The sequence below is a fragment of the Cyprinodon tularosa genome, unplaced genomic scaffold, assembly GCF_016077235.1.
Source record: "Cyprinodon tularosa strain WSP-4 unplaced genomic scaffold, ASM1607723v1 ctg179, whole genome shotgun sequence".
Lineage (NCBI taxonomy): Eukaryota > Metazoa > Chordata > Actinopteri > Cyprinodontiformes > Cyprinodontidae > Cyprinodon > Cyprinodon tularosa.
The window spans coordinates 923,467-942,290 of record NW_024038602.1 but is presented as its reverse complement, the minus strand read 5'-3'; the positions used below and the strand labels follow the sequence as shown (position 1 = coordinate 942,290).

General features: G+C 39.2%; 1 protein-coding gene across 4 annotated transcripts in view; it reads right to left on the bottom strand.

Annotated features, from left to right (window-relative positions):
- Positions 1-18,824, bottom strand: part of LOC119781547 (nipped-B-like protein B) — a 38,339-nt gene that overhangs the window by 6,119 nt on the left and 13,396 nt on the right. For all 4 annotated transcript variants that reach the window (XM_038282051.1, XM_038282049.1, XM_038282050.1 and 1 more), the window contains exons 10-40: positions 15,100-17,595; positions 12,086-12,205; positions 11,582-11,767; positions 9,821-9,883; positions 9,632-9,721; positions 9,437-9,537; positions 9,254-9,340; positions 8,934-9,153; positions 8,440-8,591; positions 8,263-8,343; positions 8,048-8,148; positions 7,819-7,948; positions 7,648-7,730; positions 7,114-7,246; positions 6,869-7,012; positions 6,703-6,789; positions 6,013-6,230; positions 5,833-5,935; positions 5,640-5,738; positions 4,573-4,719; positions 4,124-4,258; positions 3,936-4,034; positions 3,796-3,849; positions 3,597-3,705; positions 3,346-3,482; positions 1,737-1,877; positions 1,547-1,640; positions 918-1,072; positions 750-840; positions 494-667; positions 21-211 (exon numbers count right to left, since the gene is read on the bottom strand). In XM_038282051.1, the coding sequence (XP_038137979.1) occupies positions 21-211; positions 494-667; positions 750-840; positions 918-1,072; positions 1,547-1,640; positions 1,737-1,877; positions 3,346-3,482; positions 3,597-3,705; positions 3,796-3,849; positions 3,936-4,034; positions 4,124-4,258; positions 4,573-4,719; positions 5,640-5,738; positions 5,833-5,935; positions 6,013-6,230; positions 6,703-6,789; positions 6,869-7,012; positions 7,114-7,246; positions 7,648-7,730; positions 7,819-7,948; positions 8,048-8,148; positions 8,263-8,343; positions 8,440-8,591; positions 8,934-9,153; positions 9,254-9,340; positions 9,437-9,537; positions 9,632-9,721; positions 9,821-9,883; positions 11,582-11,767; positions 12,086-12,205; positions 15,100-17,595 (6,221 nt within the window). The remainder of the gene's footprint in view (positions 1-20; positions 212-493; positions 668-749; positions 841-917; positions 1,073-1,546; positions 1,641-1,736; positions 1,878-3,345; positions 3,483-3,596; positions 3,706-3,795; positions 3,850-3,935; positions 4,035-4,123; positions 4,259-4,572; positions 4,720-5,639; positions 5,739-5,832; positions 5,936-6,012; positions 6,231-6,702; positions 6,790-6,868; positions 7,013-7,113; positions 7,247-7,647; positions 7,731-7,818; positions 7,949-8,047; positions 8,149-8,262; positions 8,344-8,439; positions 8,592-8,933; positions 9,154-9,253; positions 9,341-9,436; positions 9,538-9,631; positions 9,722-9,820; positions 9,884-11,581; positions 11,768-12,085; positions 12,206-15,099; positions 17,596-18,824) is intronic.

Genomic DNA, 18,824 nt, shown 5'->3' with positions numbered 1-18,824 from the left:
GAGAGAAACTGCAAACACACCTGTACAGGGTGTATGAGGCCCTGACTCAGAGTCAGTGTGATGACGCTGAGAGCAAAGTGCCGCACGGTGGACTGTGAGTGGAAGAAGGACTCCAGCACCTGCTTGAGGTAAATCTGCATAATGGAGCTGCTCATGCCTGAGGAGATGTCTCCCATTTCCTTCAGATCTTCCTGCTTTGCTTGCTTATTCCCTAAACAAACAACATCAGTTACACATGAAGTTAGAAACAAAAAGCCACACAATTCTGAAAAGTGCAGAGTGCATCTGCATTTATCCCTCTTGTCTAAATATTGGTATTAAAAAAATGCAGAAAAAATTGCTTTCTTGTTGTCCGTCTTTCATAAAGACCAGATTTGCGCCGTCTATGTTGGTCAGCTAAGATGTGCATCTTTGCAGCTCGGTTTGTCACATTCAATCTTAGATAAAACATTCTGGAAGTTTGCAGTTGTAACATGGCTGCTGATATGCTCACATTCCCGATCCGCCTCTTGCATCCGGGAGTCCTCCTCCTGTAGGTACGTTTGAAGGTTCTTGAGCACATGGATCTTCAGATTGACAGAGCTGCTCTCATCTGACAGCAAACTGATGTATAGAACCTTCACATCTTGCACAAACATGAGTTCTGGATGCATGATGAACTGGAAGCCTGCATGAGAGAAAATGAGTATTGAAATACAGAACTGTGACCACTTTAAAAGCAAGAGTCAGCGGATTAGGTTAAAATATACCTAAACCAGTCATGGCCTTGATCTGGACCTCTTCATCCTCATGGGTGGTAAAGTACAGCAGAAGCTCCAAAACCTTGTCCTTTATGATGATCTAAAAGATGCAAGTAAGAGCCATAAAGCAATCTCGTCAACAGCCCCAAAGCCTAGTTCTAAAGATGAGGTGTTTACCTTGCTCGCTCCCTTGAACTCTTCTAGGTCAAAATCAAAGTGTCGACAAAGAGCCCCCACAGTGAACAATGAGCGCAGCAGAGTTGGCTTGTTAGCAGCCAGAGTGGAGCTGCTGGGGTCCTCCTGGTGCTGCGTCTTGAGTTTAGCCAGAGCTCCTGCAGAATAAAATATTCATTGAGAATAAATATGGAATCAATCAGATCTGTTCTTCTGTACGAGGCAAATTTACAACAAAACGTCACCTCAAGGTACTTCCATACAGAACTACACAAATTATATAATTTAACCCAAACATACAGGCAGATTCAAAGGCAACTACATGTATTTGAATTTTATCATTATAAGAAAACATTGTGCTATCAAGTTAATTTATTATTTAACAGCTAAAATGTTTGTTTTTGGCAAAGGAAACGCAGCTGATGGCACCGTGTTGTTAACAATAAAGCACTAAAACAAAATAAAAGTGTAAGGTTACAATCGCTGGTCTACCAAAATAGTTCTTTAAGGATTTGGGGAGCTTTTTAAAAATACATGATAACCCCTAGAACAAGATTTGTGTTATGTTCTATGCTAAGAAGGTGTAAGAAAAGACAAAACGCTAACATGAATTGTGATGCATTCAGCCTTACCATAGAAGCGATTGAAAGAAGACCACACAAACTTGTAATTATGTGTCACCTTGTTCACAATGGCACCAAGGCAGCTCACACAGTGCTGCACCACCTAAGCAGACAAAACATAAACATTCTCCTGTCACACATTATCATGTTTGAGGTTCAGAGGTTTCTGTGGGAGCTGTGCAGAGTAACTAGGACTGACCGTCATGCCGTGTTTAATAATGAGCCTCATCAGGTCTTCCTCAATCGTGTTGAGGAACGACTCGCTTGGATTTTCCATCAGAGGTACGACCAGCTCCAAGATCTTGGCCACATTGCAAATAACCATGAAGTCATTCTGAGTCTGAAATGACAAAAATGCATCAAAGCTACAGCTTGCCGGCACAGTTCTACCTGTGTTTCTACAGGGCTGCCACTAGATGGTGCAACAATGCCATAAATTGCACATACAAATAAATGATGGCATGAATACTTGAAAATATATCCCCATTTTAGTTCAGAAAAATATACCAAATGTCACTTTGTAGCCATAAACTATTAAACTGCTGCAGTTTAAATATGGGGTCAAAATGAAAAACGGCTAAAATGTTAAACTTATTCTTGTTTTGTTGATTCTGTTCTTATTCTTTTAGCTGCTGAAAATGATCACCTTCAGGGTATTGTAAACATATGTAGTAAAATTTATCATTTTACCCTTGCATGAACTTTTTTAAATCTACCACACCAGAGCTCTAAAGACAGCAAAAATAATCTTGACTGACTGAAGCCTTTCTTTATAGGGAGAATGTTCCCTGCTACCTGCAGGAAGAGGGTACAGGATGCAACACTGTGGAGTAAACATACTGAGAAAATCTTTTTTCTGTTGCTGTCAGCTCGGGGAACTCTACATTATAATAAAAAAAACTCTGGCTTTTTTATGTTTGTGTTTTTTTAAGCACCTGCTATCTGCACATCTAATTTCCCCCTGAGGGAAAATAAAGTTTACCTGGACCTTGTTATAGAGATTTTTTTATTAGAGAAATGTTATGGCCTATGCAGTCACTGGGATGACTACTGCAAATTAACCAGCACAGTTAGGTCAAGAGCTACAGGTTACAGCTAAAGAAGAAGGTTGCTCACAAACATATCAATAAAAAGTTAAGTGGAAGAAAAAAGTGCGAGCTTCACTATATGATCCTGAAGATTCTCGTTTTGCGGCCTTGCAATTCAGAATAGGACTGTTGCTGTGTGGTCTAGTGTCTTCTATTTTTTTGATGAAAGTCAATTTTTCTTTTTTTCTTTTAAATGAATGTCACATCCTCTGGGGGAAGGTCGGAGAGTCGAACGTAATGGAGCTCCAGCATTCAGCCATGAGTAGGGGACCCCATGTCATGTGCTGGTGTTACTCAACTGTGTTTTAGTGAATCCAAAGTAACTGTAGCCATAAACCGGAACATTTTAAATGGGCTGAAGATTTCCTCGGCTGACAAGTCAAATGTAGAGGCTATAATCAAGAATGGTGTAAAAGCAAATCTGTTAAATAGAGATTTTTAAAATAAATTCTTTTGGATGCAAATGCATTTCTTTTGGTGTTGTTTGATTTTTCTTTTCCTAATCTTGTGATACCTTTAGGTAGAATTCAAAGCTAACTGATGTCTCAGATATGGCTTAAAGAAAACACAATAAAAAAAAAAATTACTTTCATTTTTTTTTCATTTAATTAGAAAAATTAAATGAACCATTCTAATTTATAAAGATGCATCGGCCAACTGCTTCTGACACACATTTAAGTTAGTTCTAAGTGACAGATAGATAAATAAATTAGTACTTACGCTGCATTTTGTGTTCAAGTAGGGCTGCATAGCCATTGCATGTTTAACCATGAGGTTAGGCCTGATTTTAGTCACCAGATAAAGGGTGGTGATGCACGCTACCACACGGCTGGAGTTTATCCCTTTGTCTTCGCAGTCTGAGAGGTCAACACAACAAATAGTTTTTTATTGGAACTGGAGGTATTTTTGGTAAATAAACAGGTGGGATTTCTTGTTTAAATCCCCTTTGTTTACATGATTTAAGAATTTACCTGCAATAGATTCCTCATATTTTAGTATATGCTCCACTAAATTGTCCACCAACTGAACACAAGCCTTCTTGGTTGGTTTATATGAAGCGTCCTCCTCTGATTTTAGCAGCTGAATGATGAAAGACAAATAGTGAGGAGATGTGATTGAAATATACATGCAAAGACCAGTTAATGTTTTAAAATGAATTACAAAACTCACATTTTGTAGGAGCTGCTCAAACCAGTCATATCCTGAATCTTTGCATGCCAACACCTTGAAAGAAATATAAAAACATCACAGGAGTCAGAGTACATTGGTCACAGGCTTCCTATGTTAAAGAGGCGGAGTAACATACGGACCACATCTGTGATGTTCAGGATCTTTCTGTTCATAGCTTCTTTATCGTGACTGGGTGTTGGTGAAAACCAGAGTTTCTGGAACGTCTCGTTCACCAGTTTCTGCAAAGGGACATCGTTTCGTTTGAACATCCCAGAACTGAGCAGCACCTTTCAACAGGATGTGTAAAGACTTTTTCATTCATGCAAACCTTGATCCCTTCCTCGTCATTGACTCTGCGGATCATCCTCACACACATCTCTGTTATCTTGTGGAAATCTGGCAGCTCCAAGCAAATGTCCCTAAGAATCTTAATGACTCTTTTTCTCACACTGATTCCTGTGTCCTGTGTAAACAAAAAATAGATATTTAAATACAAAATAACCACACTCTAATGTTTAAGAACAAACTGAGCAGAAAAATATAAATAAATCTATGATCATAGTACATAGATTAGAGAAACCACAATATTTGAAAAATTCTTGCAGTTACTTTATTTGATATGTAGGTGGCAGTATTGGAAAAAGAAAATTCACCTCAGCTGAACTTTTCTACCTCAAATGAACTTTTGGACACAGATTACTCAAGTTCCACTCTAGAATCAATAATAGTGGTACATCAAAATGAAGTAAAACCATGAAGATAAATTAAATGCATCACCAGTATCCTTTCAATAAGCATGTCGTAGTACTGCTCGATTAGCTCAGGTCGACTGAGCACGAAGCGGCCAAGAAGCTCCACGGCTGCTTCTCTGACACTAGTGGAGTTGTCCATTAGACGACCGTGCACCCCCCGCTGCATGTCCACCTTAAACATGAAAATAAACAGATAGTTATTTAAACCAATGATCCAAATCAATAATCAGGCACTAGGTGACATTAAGGTCATTCACATATCAATGCACAGTTACCGTAGCTAAACACAACTTAACACCTTAAGCATATCCATTAAGCACTGTGCAGATGTCATTTAAACTTTCTCGAGATTTTAGATTCAAAGACACAAACCTCCTAATATCCTAAGATGATTTAAAACAGATTTTCTGTGGATCTAAAGTTCCCCCCCTCATTTTCAGACAATTTTCTGCTGTTTAAAACAATTAACTCTGGCCTGTAAATCTTCCATGCATACGAAACCGTATCATTACCAACTTAGTTACAAAGCAATTTAAACCAACCATGGTTCAGTCTAAATATAAGCATACATTAAAAGAAAAACAGTACATAAATAACTTTAAAACAAAAAGCATGAAAAAGTGTAAACAGTGCAACGTATCAAAAACCCAGTTTGTCACCAGCAGTTAATCACCACTCTGCTATTAGACTGGGTTGTTGTTTCCTCCCTTTTCTTTGACTGATTCTTTAAAACCTTACAAAGAGTTGGAAGGAAAGAAAATATGTAATTTGTAATATAATTTCAGCATCAAATAGATGATTTATCCACAGTTAGAATAATCAGAAAATGCGTAGAAGGGCATTTTATGTCCAAATTAAAGTGAAATTGCAAAAAAAAATTCTGAAAGTCAATGAAGAAAGTCTGTCTAAAAATATCTCTATTTGCCTAAAGGTTTGTATTTCCATTTTCTTAATAGATCCAATTAAATCCATGCCTTAGTATCCATGTGTTAACATTCATACTGATCATTAAAGGGGATTCTATTATGTTGCACTAATACAAGAATTACACTAAAAAAAGGCAGCATATAGTATAAATGTACAGAGACTTACTCTTCCTAATATACTTGGATCCACAGCCACTACCTCTGATAGACACTTCATGGCTTTAGTTCTCACTGCAATAGCGCTCTCTCCCAGGACCCTCAAGATCTGTAGCAAGAATATTAGCAAAAAAAAAAATGAAAACATTTGAAGCAAATGACTCTCATCTCCTGCATCTTAACATTTACACTAACAATCTTACCTGTGATAGATAAATATCAAAGCTCTGTGCAAATGGCCTCATAGAGGCCAGATATCTGACAATCAGACAGGAGTCCTCATAGTCTAAAGTGTCAGAGCTTATCCTGCAACAGAAACAATGACATGAGTATTTATTTATCATAATGGGAAATGTATACATCATTTATCCCAGAGAACTTACTTTACAGAGCTGAAGTTCAGTGGTGTTGTCTTGATGACCTTACGGAGGAATTTTTTCCGTGCCTCAACTGTCTGCACAATCTCTGCGGCCGTGTCCGAATCCGTGGAATGCCGCCGGTACTTGGGATCGTCGTCGTTCTCGGTTTGAGACTTCATTGCTTTTTCTACCTCAACTGTAGTGTCTCTGAACCACTGGGCAATGTAAAAGTTCCTCGCAAACTGAATGAAACAAATGCATGAAGGAGATCAATGGATTGGAATGAAATAAGGAACAAGGAAAGGACATTTTTAATCAGGACATCTTTCACAATTATTTTTATGTGTGGTAGAAATGTGTAAAAAAAAAAATTCTAAATTGATCTTCTTTGCAGCAACATCATATTCCCAAAGTGGAAAATAAAAAAAAAATTCAGTCTTTATCTATAATAATTTTCATCTAGTTTTTAAACATGATGAACATTTTTTTTGTGTCTTCTTGTTAACAGTTGCTCAGTTTTAAATTTTGACATTTCTTATTCTGGAGCTCAAATTCTTATCATATATTCTACCTTTGTATTACTGAACATTTTTATTGGGTTGTTTCCACCCTTGCTTCATATTTTAGCTTCTGCAAAAGCATCTCAGCATGAAAAGGTCTGATTCCTGTATGATACAGAGGATTATCTGTATGCCTGAATCCTTAAAAACTCACCAATAAAGCAGGATCTGCATCAATGTTTTCATCGAGGAAATCCAGCAGAGCCTTTTGGAGCTGCAGTATCTCATCACTACCAGGAGTCTATAAGGACATAAATGCACCATAAGCAAGCTGAAACAGTTTATGTTGTCTGTTTCATTCTGTTGAAGGTGTGCCCCACCTCTTTAAGGATGCGATTGATGGTTCTTTGGTCCATCTTGGAAGAGAGAGAGTCTTTACGCAGGCTGGAGGCAACAGTGCCGAGGTAGTCGAGGGACGCCACCCTGAGCGCCATTTCTGTCTGCTTATTACTGAACTGGTGAACCTAGAGTGGGAAACACAATGGAAAGTGACAGAATATTAAAAATAACATACAATCAGGCAGATAATCGATGTGATGGCCTGGAGTGATTTTGGGGTACTCACCAGCAGTCTACCCAGTAAACTGAGCAGCAGTTCGGCTGCAGGCCACTCAGGCTTGTTGACGGCTGACAGCAGGTCATGTACAAAGTTCTCAAACAGAGGCCTGTAGTCGTCTTCTCCCTGTTTACTGCCACATCTGATAGAAAAAGTATTTGATCGTTACATTTTTCTGAAGCATCAATGTGTCAAGCAAAAGTATTCTAAACCCCTTGAGACTTTTTGCATTTTTTCATGTGACAGTTTCAAAATTTAATGGAATACACTGAGTTATTGTGAAGCCGAAAAAGAAGGTGATTCATTTCCTGAGAAGTTAATGGCGTCAAGAAATAGAAGTTTTTGCTGAAGGTTTATAAGAATATTCTTTGATCTAAACCTACATGCCGACAGGGTATATAACAGGGTAAGGTTTAAGGGGCTCAAATAGTTTGGAAATGAATATTGAAACCTGTTGAATGAACAACCAATGTCTGGGAGCGGAAAAAGGAAGTTAGAAGCAGGAAGATGATTTTAAGAGTCAAAGCAGAAATGATGGCTTACTTTTTGAGAAATACAGAGAGAAAGTTTTGAGCTGTCCTCATGGCAGTTTCATAAGAGTTGGTAATGAGGACATCTTTATCAACCTGGGGGGAGAAAAAATAAACAGTATGTGAAATAATTCTTGAATCAAATTCTTTGAAACAGAAAAAGAAGGCCGATAAAACAGCGTACCTTCTTTTTAGGTTCCTCGTCCGTCTCCTTCTCCGATGGAAGGTTAACCACACACTGAATGAGCTGAAGAACCAGAGCCGAGACCATCTGGATGTACAGTGCAGGTCCGTCTGAATCGCTGCTGTTTAACCTAAAAACATTAACGCCTTATTGAATCCCAGCTTAAAAAGCCACACAGAGGCATCTTAATTTGGTTTAGATTTTTTCATCTGGACAATAAAGCAGGTACCTAAAGTTCCTGAGACCACGTTTACTTGTGGGAAGTCTGGCGAGGGACGTGAAAATCTCTTCAAGGATGAGCTGCCTGTGCTTCTCATAGCGAGAGAAAACCTGCAGACAGTTATTAAAGTGAAATCCTGCAGCCCAGATTGGAGTTTTCAAACTTAAAACAAACGGATTTATAGCAGATGTATTCAAACAGAGAGCATGCAGGAGTCAACTTACTGCTGTCACCACAGAAATGGCGCATAACTGCAGTTCACTGACATTCTCGACAAAAAAAGGCGTAATTCCAAGGCTTGACACCTAAAACATCGGGAAAGAGAAAGCAATCAGGAATAAAAGAAAGGTGACATTGGGACATGGTTGTGAGGTGATAGAGGGGAAGACTCCAAATCACACCTGGAGAATGGTGGTGTCAGTGAGCAGCTGGATTTCAAGGAGCTCTGAGATGAAGCTGATAATATCACAAACTTTGTTGTAGAGCACCGTGACCACTTTCTGTTTGTGGGCAGAGGATTTTGGTTTCTTGGACTTTGAAGTGTGCGAGGCACCTGGATGACAACGGTAAACAGGGTAGAAATAGACAGAAAAAAGACACATTATAAACAACAGTTGGATTATGTGGGAATTTGTGAGGCATTACTTAATAACTGACAGCTTAAACAAAGTGCAACATGTATATCGAGGTTTCTACGGATTGTTTATAACTGGAGCCCTGTGCTAAAAGTTCTAATAACATGAATAAATAAATAAAAAGGTTCCCATAATAACTGCATTTGGATTTATTATAGCTATTATAGTTTCAAAGCTTGTCTGATGTAAACATGAAGACCTGCACTGTTATTTGGCAAAGCAGCGACATTGTGAGTCAGAAAAATAATGTTGCTGCTGACCTGCTCGGTATGAACGGTCATACTGAGGGTACAAAGTGTTCTGTAGGTGGAACTTGGTAAATTGCAACACCCTCTCGATCACATCCTCTATATAAACAGCCTTGGGCATGTGTGGGGACGTCATTATGTTAAGCGCAGTCAAACAGGAATCTGCAGACTTGGTCACCCGCTCCATGATGAGGTCACGCCACAGCCGTTCCTCATCCATTGAATCATTGTCCTAGAAATGTATCATGCAATCAGTCATTAGGCAAAATATTAGCAACTTTTACATAAATGACCTTGTCTGTGTTTTTTTTTATTTTTTTTATGGTACTTACTTGACTCATTAAAGTGGAAAGGGTGACACTGTCCTGAATGTTTTTCTCCAATATATTCAGAATTTTCACCAGTTTACTGGAAGAAAACTGTGGAGCAAGACAACTCCGTTAGCAGTGATTTTTGTTTTTTATACAATTTTTACAAATTCCTAAGCATCGCTACAGCAACAGATTCTTTTTTACCTTGCTAAAGATTCCCATGGCTTTAATCTTGGTAGAATCGCTGCAAAGCTCGTTTAATTGCTGCTTTCCAAGCAACAGCTCTTGAGGTATCTCATCATCATCTGTTTGTGAAATTGAAAAAGAAAAACATTTCTCAACTCCACACTTTTAAAAAGCAATTCCTAGCTTGAAATCAGTGCAACACGTTCTGCTTACCTGCAGCAGTGAGGTCTACATCCTCAAGGCTCTCCAGAATGTTGTCCACGTTGGTTACAAACCTCCTATAAGCAGATGAGTCCATTTTTTCTGCAAGATAATGAAGAAAAATGTAGTTAACAGCAACGCATCATTGTTTTTCGCAATAAAATAAGTATAAATCAGCCAGAAAAGTAATAAATCTGATACCCTCTGTTGTCATCTTGGAATCGTACGCCGTTCTGCTTTTCTGTTTTTTCATTTTTCGGGCAACTAAAATAAAAAAAAAGAAATACATGAGCCACATGACAAAAACTCTCTCTTTAACTTTGGCATTTCACTGAGATAGACTGTAGACACCAATAAACAAATTGAAATGTAAAGACCAATCGTAATAAAAGTTGATTCAGACAAATAAAAAAAAAAAGAGGTATGCAGGTGTTTGTTTAACGGAAGACATTTGTTATGCCACAACACATCCCTTCTGCACCCATGATTTTTCTGGGGGGGATTCTCAACTTTCACTGAGTTTGCAGAATGTCCCCTCCTAGTTGAGCATGTAGCAGCAGCAGACAGTCGCTTGAATTGTGTGGTTGACTTTGCAGCAATTCCTCATGCTGAGAATCCGCGTAGCAACAGTGAAGAGGAGAACTCCCCTCTAACAGGAAGAAACCTCCTGCAGAGCTATAGTAATTATTCAACTATATAACAACAGCATGTTTTCCTTATTCAGGGTTTAGACAGGAATGAATAACTCAAATTTATTGCTTTTTAAAGCTCTTTTAATGCTCCTTCAAATTATTTTAATGCCACCAACAGGTACCTGTCGACAGGCTGCAGCCATGTCCCGAATTCCTCATTTTCCAACCACTTCTGTTGAAATTTGCTTTTTCCCCCCATTCTCTAGCTTTTTCTCCGACTCAAGCTTCTTTTCTGAACATACAGCTTTGATATCAGCGGTTCCACACAAATATGTCGTGATATAATATGTCTGACAAATTGTTTTTATAACAATAAAGCATTTTAAATGCCACAATAAACACATTTATGAATTTTTTTTAATTTAAAAAATAATAACTTAATGACTTTTAATGATTTTTTAATGACCCGCAGAAACCCTGTTATTTGATGCAACCCGAGGTGTAGAATAAACTTTTGGAAAAACAGAATAAAATAAAATGTGGGTCTTGAGCAATTAAAACATTTTTTGGGGGGAGTTTTCACAGCACTAGTGGCACGTTTTTTCGACAGTAGGCCAACAGGAAAGGGGGTATGAGACTACTCAAACCCGGGTCGGCCCATCGAGGACTAAGGCCTCTGTGCATTGGTCGTGCGCCCTAACCACTGCGCCACCTGCACGCCCCAGCAACTTAAACATTAAGTCTAAGTGTCATTAAGTTGATATGCAATGATTTAAGTACATGTTGATGAAATTGCTTCCAAAGGTAAGCAAAGTAAAAATATGAGCTTATGAAAAATGGTGATATCTAAACACATAATTGGCAAACTGAGCCAAACTTGCTCACAAATTCACTTTATTTGGTAAGTAATAAACTCTTCAAGTGGCAAGATGGATATGTCTGTTTTTACTAGACTTTTTTATAACAACAAACATTGACTTGAATGGAATGTTCATGCCAGGGTGAATAATGTGACACTTAAGAAAAGGGGATAATGTCCACTGTGTTTCATAAATGTATTGCATTTATCCCAACGCTTTCTGGGATAGTAATGATAAGGCCTCTGTATTTCTTTTTCATTCACCTTTACATTTATTTTCCAACTTTGATATTAAGAGTGCTGTATGAATCCAGAGTTTTATGGCTGCTCAGCTAACTGCTGAATCAAAGCAAAGGTAGGAGAACTCTTTCATATTATCTTTTAGTTTTGCCATGTTTTCGAGCACAGGTTTTCAAGAAAGGTGTAAAAAGATTAATGGTCTTATGCTGGCTGGTGACAGAAAAGTCTCACCATCATTCAGGCTCGGTGGAGGCGAGTGTTCATCTGAATCATCATTGCTGCTCCAGTCCCGTTGACGGCCACTTGAACCCCGCCGAGAGTTATGAAAACTTCCACTTCGTTTGTGATCCCTAGAACCTTTCCTCTCTTCCATCTTCCAAGCTTTGTCGTGGCTTTTCTTTTTCTTTTTTCTTGGAGCTAAAACACAAACAGAGACGGTGATTAAAATGGAATCCCTGTAAAGCTTTTGTTTAATTTGAAACGGGCCAACATTCCTGTTGTGTTATTCATCAAAGGTGGGCACCATGCTGCAGGTTAAACATGGCTCTGTAGGAATGTTTGAGCTGACATTTAGACTTAGACAACATTTATTGTCATTTTGTATACACAGAGTGTATGTAAAACGAAATTTCATTTTGCACAGCTATGATGATATTTCCATTTTCTTAAAGTGCAGCAGTGATCAAAAGTAAACATTGCTGGAGAAAAAAAAGGGGTTTAGGATTTAATACTCACACTCATCCTCAGACTCAGACTCCTCATCATCATCCTCTTCCACCTCCTCGTTATCTGAATCCACCTCAGCATATTTGGATCTCTTACTGATCATGCTGTGCCTTCGCTTATTTGCTCTCTCTGTAAACAGGATGGATTATATTTACATTCATACAAAATAATTGCCCCAACAACAATAGGCTTCATTCAGCAGCATCTTGCTGCTTTTTAATTGTTGTCAAAAATTGATGGCTGATCAGCTTGATCTCAAATCGTCCAAATCATAAAATCACCCTTAGTAGCTGTGTAAACTCTGTTTATCTTTGAATAAAGTATGTCATTCTGTTGTTCTGCACAACAACTGTTAGATGGGATCTACATTCCAGGTGTTTTAAGGGTATTTCTTAGGCAAAGACAGAAGGATTTAAAATGTTCAGTTCTCCTATTAGCTCCACAAGGGGATTAAACTAAGTCACACTCACTATGAGAATGCGTTAGCTATTCTGGTAACAAATCATCAGTATGTTGAAAAGCATCTCATGCTCACTAAGCACGGTAGAGAATCTGTAAAGCTTTGGGTCTGTTTAACTTTTCGGCTCTGTGAACCTCCTTGGAGCATATGGCATCTTGCACGCATAAATATAAGTGATCTTCAGTAAAAATCTGGAGGCCTTTGGTAGACAAATTAAAATGACTCAAGTATTGGTCTATTGGCAGGATAATAAGAACACAGAAATGGTTCCCCAAGAGACAAAAATCAACGTTCTTCCATGGCCATCTCAACAGTCAGAAATACAGCTAAAACCAAAAGGATTAATACCACCGGGAGATTTAGGTATTAAGGTAAAAAAAAATAACGTTATTTCCCATACCGCACTTACAATTTCTGACATGTAAAATTTGTTTTTCCTGTTTTCAAGCAATTCCCTAAGCAAATGTTTTAATTGGATGGAGTAAATTTGAATTTCATAAACCATTACTTAAAGGGGTCATAGAATGCAAAACTGAGTTTCCATCCTCATAGATGAATAACGATAGTTCAGTGGGTGAAATGGACGTACAGAGAAGTTCAAACCCCATCAAGACCTCCTTTTTCTGCAAATCTCACAATTCTAAACATCCACTATAAAATGGGAGAATCCAAACGAAGCACCAAGTTGACGTCAACTCGGGGATGGTGCCTTATTTGGTTCTTGCCTGTACTTTTGTCACACCCCGAAGTTTACATACAGACCAGCCCACTGGTTCATTGGCCCAAGAACATGAATAGAGGTAGATGTATGACACCAGTTTAGCTTACAGTTGGGTTTACTTCTGCAAGAATTACAAAGCAGGTAGTTTCTCTATTGAAAATGAGACAGAACCAGAAAGGGGAAAGTTTTCAGTCATCCCAAGGATCCGAAGACTCGAGAGGCATGGATTATATTTGTCAATCAGGAGATCCCTGCAAAGTTTGATGCTCAGCTGTTCATTTGCTCTAAGCATTTTACTGAAGACAGATTTCAAAATCTTGAACAGTTCAAACAGGATTTGCTAAACTTCTTTTACTGAAACGAGGGGCTGTTCCAACCGTAAGGTAATCACAACCGCAAGCTGTAACTATTATTTTGTTGCTAAAGCCGGGAATACACGATTTTTTTCAATCTTTGCGCACAGCTACTGATCACATTGTACGACTCAACCCTGCGGTTTAGTCATACAGTGTGACTCCCTCTCCATCTTTGTCCTCATCTTCATCCAAAAACCACGTCGGACTCAGCTCCGCAGTGAGATGGAGCTGCTCTGACAAACAAATAGATGGGGAATATGAGGCTCACTGAAGTGAAACGCGCTGCCTTGGCAATTTTTGAAATTTTGTGCTGAAAGCCCTAATAATAAAAGGCGACAACATATTTAGACAAAAACATGGCTGAGAAATTGCGGTTAGTATGGTCTGTCAATTTTAGAGACAGAGTTCCATTTTTAGTCATTGCATCCCTGCCATGCAGCTGTGTTTACATGTGAGAGGAAGAAGAAGAATCCTTTTTTGAGCATGCCCACTGAGTGATTTGCCCACGACCTCACGATTCCTGATCGGGTGGTAACCCCCTGAACACTACACGACGCACGATCCAGCTGAAAGTCGTCGATTCTCGCGCGACTGGAAAATTGCCACGAAAATCGCACAGTGTACGGCCGGCTTAAAGGAATAGTACACCCAAAACATGATTAGCCTTCATTTTCTACTCACCCCCATGCTGAACAACACTCTGGAGTACTTTCATCTGGTTTGGTCTGCCGCGGTTTCCGTAGAGTCGTGAACTCGCATGCGCGCGCTTTGACACTACTTTGACACTACTTTTACACTACTGCTTATGCTCTAAAAACATTCTAAATGACTTCGTTTCGAGTAAATTATGGACGCTACCCACTCAGGACACTTGCAATACATTGGACGAGCAGTATGGAGGAATATCGACACTTTTTGTGGACTTTTATGGACCTCCATTATTTGAATGTCAGCACACAGCAAGAAGCCTCCCAGATCTCCAGATGCATTTGAGATATCAAAAAAGTACTCCAGAGTGTTGTTCAGCATGGGGGTGAGTAGAAAATGAAGGCTAATCATGTTTTGGGTGTACTATTCCTTTAAGCTATTGGTAGCAATGCTAGTATATCTAGGGTGACCAGATTTGGGTTTCTGAAAAGGAGGACACTTTTTTTTTGGGAGGAGATATGAAGTGTCGACTTCTGGGCCGCTGACTGGACCAGACCTCAGCAGAGAGGCATGAGACACCCGTCCTCAGCGGGAGGACGAGGGCTGGGGGCCAGTAAGGAAGAAAACCTATCATTTCATTCTAGGGCTTTTAACCAGGCTCGCATTAGGGCTCATAGAACAGCAAATATGCCATTTTCAGCCCAACCAATGTTACACGCCCTTTTCAGAGACCTTAAGGACCAGCACCAAATACCCTATATAATCATTCTATGACCCCTTTAATAGTAAGTTGTTTAGATCTCCAGTTAAGACAGACCAAATCAAATATGGCTCTTACCTCTGTCCGAAGAGTCATAGGAGGACCACTGTCTGGATCTGTGTGCATTCTTGGTTTCCTTCATGATCCGTTTTACATCCTCTATGCTGAGTTTCTTGACCACAACGACTGGTTTAGTTCTTTTGTTCAAGTTCTCAACCAGAGAAACTCTCTCTAACCGCACCAATGGTTCACTCCAGGTATCTATCAGTTTGCTTTTGAGCCTGAGATCTTTATCTGCTCCGTCTTTTCCATCTCGTTTCAGTTTAGGAATCACAAAGTTCTTGAGACTTCCTGAATTGCCACCCAGCAGGTACGGTGGCAAATCAATGGCTTTTCTCTCAGAGCCTTGCCGTTTGCTTGCAGGTTGGCTTGTGCTGCTGTCCCCACTTGTTCGCTGCTCTTTGTTTGGGGTGGTCTGCAGGCTGGAAGAGGAAGTCCTTTGCCGATCTGTGAGCTCAGCTGATTTTCTGCCTTCATCTTGCTTCAGTTTAGGGCTGTCAGATTTAGTTTGCTCCTCCGCTGGGTTTCTGTTAGCTTTGCCTTCTGACGCCATCTTGTGCTTTTTGTTCCTGTCTCTGTCTTTCTCTCTGTTCTTTTCTTTACCTTTTTCTTTGTCTTTATCTCTGTCTCTCTTAACATCTTTGTCTTGTTCGCTGTTAATGTCAAAGTTTTCATCCATGTGTCTGCCTTTCTCTGACTGACCTTTTTCTCCTCCTCTGAGTTTTTCTCTGTCTTTGATTTTGTCCCTTTCTTTAACCTTGTCTTTAACTCTTTCAAGGTCTTTGTCTTCATCTTTGTCCATCTCTGTGGATTTGTCTCTTCCCCTGGATTTTTCTTTATCTCTAAACTTGTCTCTGACTCTGTCTTGATCTTTTCCTTCCTCTTTATCCCTTTCTCTGAGTTTGTCTCTTTCTCGTTTTCTTCCTTTGTCTCTGATTTTGTCTTTATCTCGAACTTTGTCTTTGACTCCCTCTCCATCGTCCTCATCTTTATCCAAATCTATGGATTTGTCTCTTCCCCTGACCTTTTCTCCATCTTTGTCTCTATCTCTGACTTTGCTTTTGAGTCTCTCCAGGTTTTTGTCCTCATCACTGCGTCTTTCTCTTGACTTTTCCTCTGCCCTGGATTTTTCTCTTTCTTTTTGGTTTTCTCCATCTCTACATTTGTCTCTACCACTAAGTTTGCCTTTCACTCTCTCCTGATCTTTGTTTTCATCTCTGTCAATATCTGTGGGTTTGTCTTTTTCATTGGGTTTTTCTCGATCTCTGACTTTGTCTCGAAGTTTGCCTTTGACTCTGTCCTGGTCTTTGTCTTTATCTCCGTCCATATCTGTGGGTTTGTCTTTTTCTCTTGGTTTTTCTCGATCTTTGACTTTGTCTCGAAGTTTGCCTTTGACTCTTTCCTGATCTTTGTCTTCGTCTCTGTCCACATCTGTGGATTTGTCTTTTTCTCTGGATTTTTCTAGGTCTTTGACTTTGTCTCGAAGTTTGCCTTTGACTCTGACCTGATCTTTGTCTTCATCTCTGTCAATCTCGAAGGGTTTATCTTTTTCTCTGGGTTTTTCTAGATCTCTGACTTTGTCTCGAAATTTGCCTTTTACTCTGTCCTGACCCTTGTCTTCAACTTTGTCCATCTCAATGGATTTGTCTCTTTCTCTGTTTTTTTCTCTATCTCTGGCTTTTTCTCGAAGTTTTTCTTTGACTCTCTCCTGATCTCTGTCTTCATACTTGTCCATCTCAATGGATTTGTCTTTTTCTCTGCTTTTTACTCGGTCTCTGGCTTTGTCTCGAAGTTTGTCTGTGACTCTGTCCTGGTCCTTGTCTTCATTTTTGTCTCTTTCGCTGGATTGTTCTCGATCACTGAGCTTTTCTTTGTCTCCATCTTTTTCTCTCTGTCTATCCCTGTCCTTATCCTTTTCTTTGCTCCTGCCTTTCTCTTCTTCATATCGTGAGTTGCGTTCCACCTTGCTTATGGATTTTGGCGTTTCGGCTTTGTTTATTTGGGATCGGTGGCTGTTGTTGTTTGTTTCATCTTTGGGGGACAAATCTGAATGTATGTCATGTGTTAGCCACGCTACACATCTGTCCTCTGAGTGTCCCCTATCACTGCCAGGTTTACTATTTTGATTGCGTTTTGATTCACGCATGTTTTCCTGCTTCTGTTTACTACTTTCTGTACGTCCATCACAACCAGAAATCTGGGAAGTGTCAGGAAGCTTTTTGATGATCCCAGGTCGGTTTTCAGGATCTGCACTTGTCTTAAGGCGACGTAAGTGATCTTTACACAACGGCTGCTGTTCCAAGACAACTACTGGCTGACCTATTACTCTCCCAGCTTGCTTCAGATCAATACTGACCATCAAGGCAGGCCGACCGGCACCATTACTCGCAGCACTCGACTTCTTGGGTGTCAGTTTGCTGACAGGGCTACCCAAATGTACAGATGGTCCTTCGTTTGTCTCAATGCCAGGTTCCTGAGGGTATGTGTCTTGTTTCCGTTTTTTTAGAGGCTTGTCTGCAAAGAAGAAAAAGTACTTAAACTCAGTGAACCTTAGTGCTACATTATAACCAAAAACTTTGTTGTACAGTATCAGCCATTCAAAATCACCCTTCCCAGTCAAATGGCCTTCGCCTGGGTGTGTATTTTTTTTAATCTGACAACACCCTTTCATTGAACTACGGGTCTGACCAGGAGATGATGCTTCTCATTAGATCTAAATGACCACAAATCATGACAGAATATTTTAGTACAAAGATTGATGTTTAAAAAAGAATTGTAGAGTACAAGCCAAGAACCAGCCAAGGACCACCCAAGGACCAGCCAAGGACCCATAAAAGAAAGTGGTAAATGAAAAATGAAAGGTAAATGTCTAACTGATGTTAAGAAATGTTTCTGAGTAGAGGTCAGTAACCTTTACCACTCTAAAATCAATTTATGCCTTTAATCATGCTAAACAAAATCCGTTATTAGCAAAGTACTTTTGAATTAAGAAGTAACATGACTCCTATACACAACATTGCTTGCTTTTACACCTAGCGTAAGAAATCTGTTTGACAGTGAACACCTAAAAAACAGCTAAGCTATCATGACTTAAATCAAATTTAGATTTTAAAACATCTTGTTTAATACATTTCAACAGGGCTGGGTATTTTTGCCAAAGTCCGGAATCGATTCGATTTTGATTCATACAGTTCTAAAATGATTAATTTCGATTCAATTTGTTTTTTTACAATAATGAGAGTGGTTCAACTGTGTTTCAAAATACTGATGTATTTTTCTTTTTTCCTGTCACATTAAACACCTGTTACATTAAACACAAAGTGCAAACTTGTAAATCAGACAGTTTAAACATAAGATGTGAACAAAACTGTCTCAAAAGTGCAAACTTGTTTGTGAAAAGTGAAAAAGCGAAGCCTCACTCGAGCAAGCAGACATGACACAGCAGACATCCATGAGCTGCATTAGTTTCAATGCACAAACCATATTTGCAACTACAGGGTGTTTTCTGGTCAGCCCCCATTTGTTAATGTCTTCAGTCAACCTATTCGGTATTTTTGCAGCTGTCTGGCTTGAAGTAATCTTGAGTGCATCTTTCCTGCTTATTTGAATGTGAACATCGGTCACTAAAAAATGAATCGATCTCATTCCCTAGACATCGATTCTGAAAAAAATTTAAAGGAATCAATTCAAAATCGATTAATTTATTTTTTTCCCAATCCTACATTTGAACCAAGTCTTTTAGA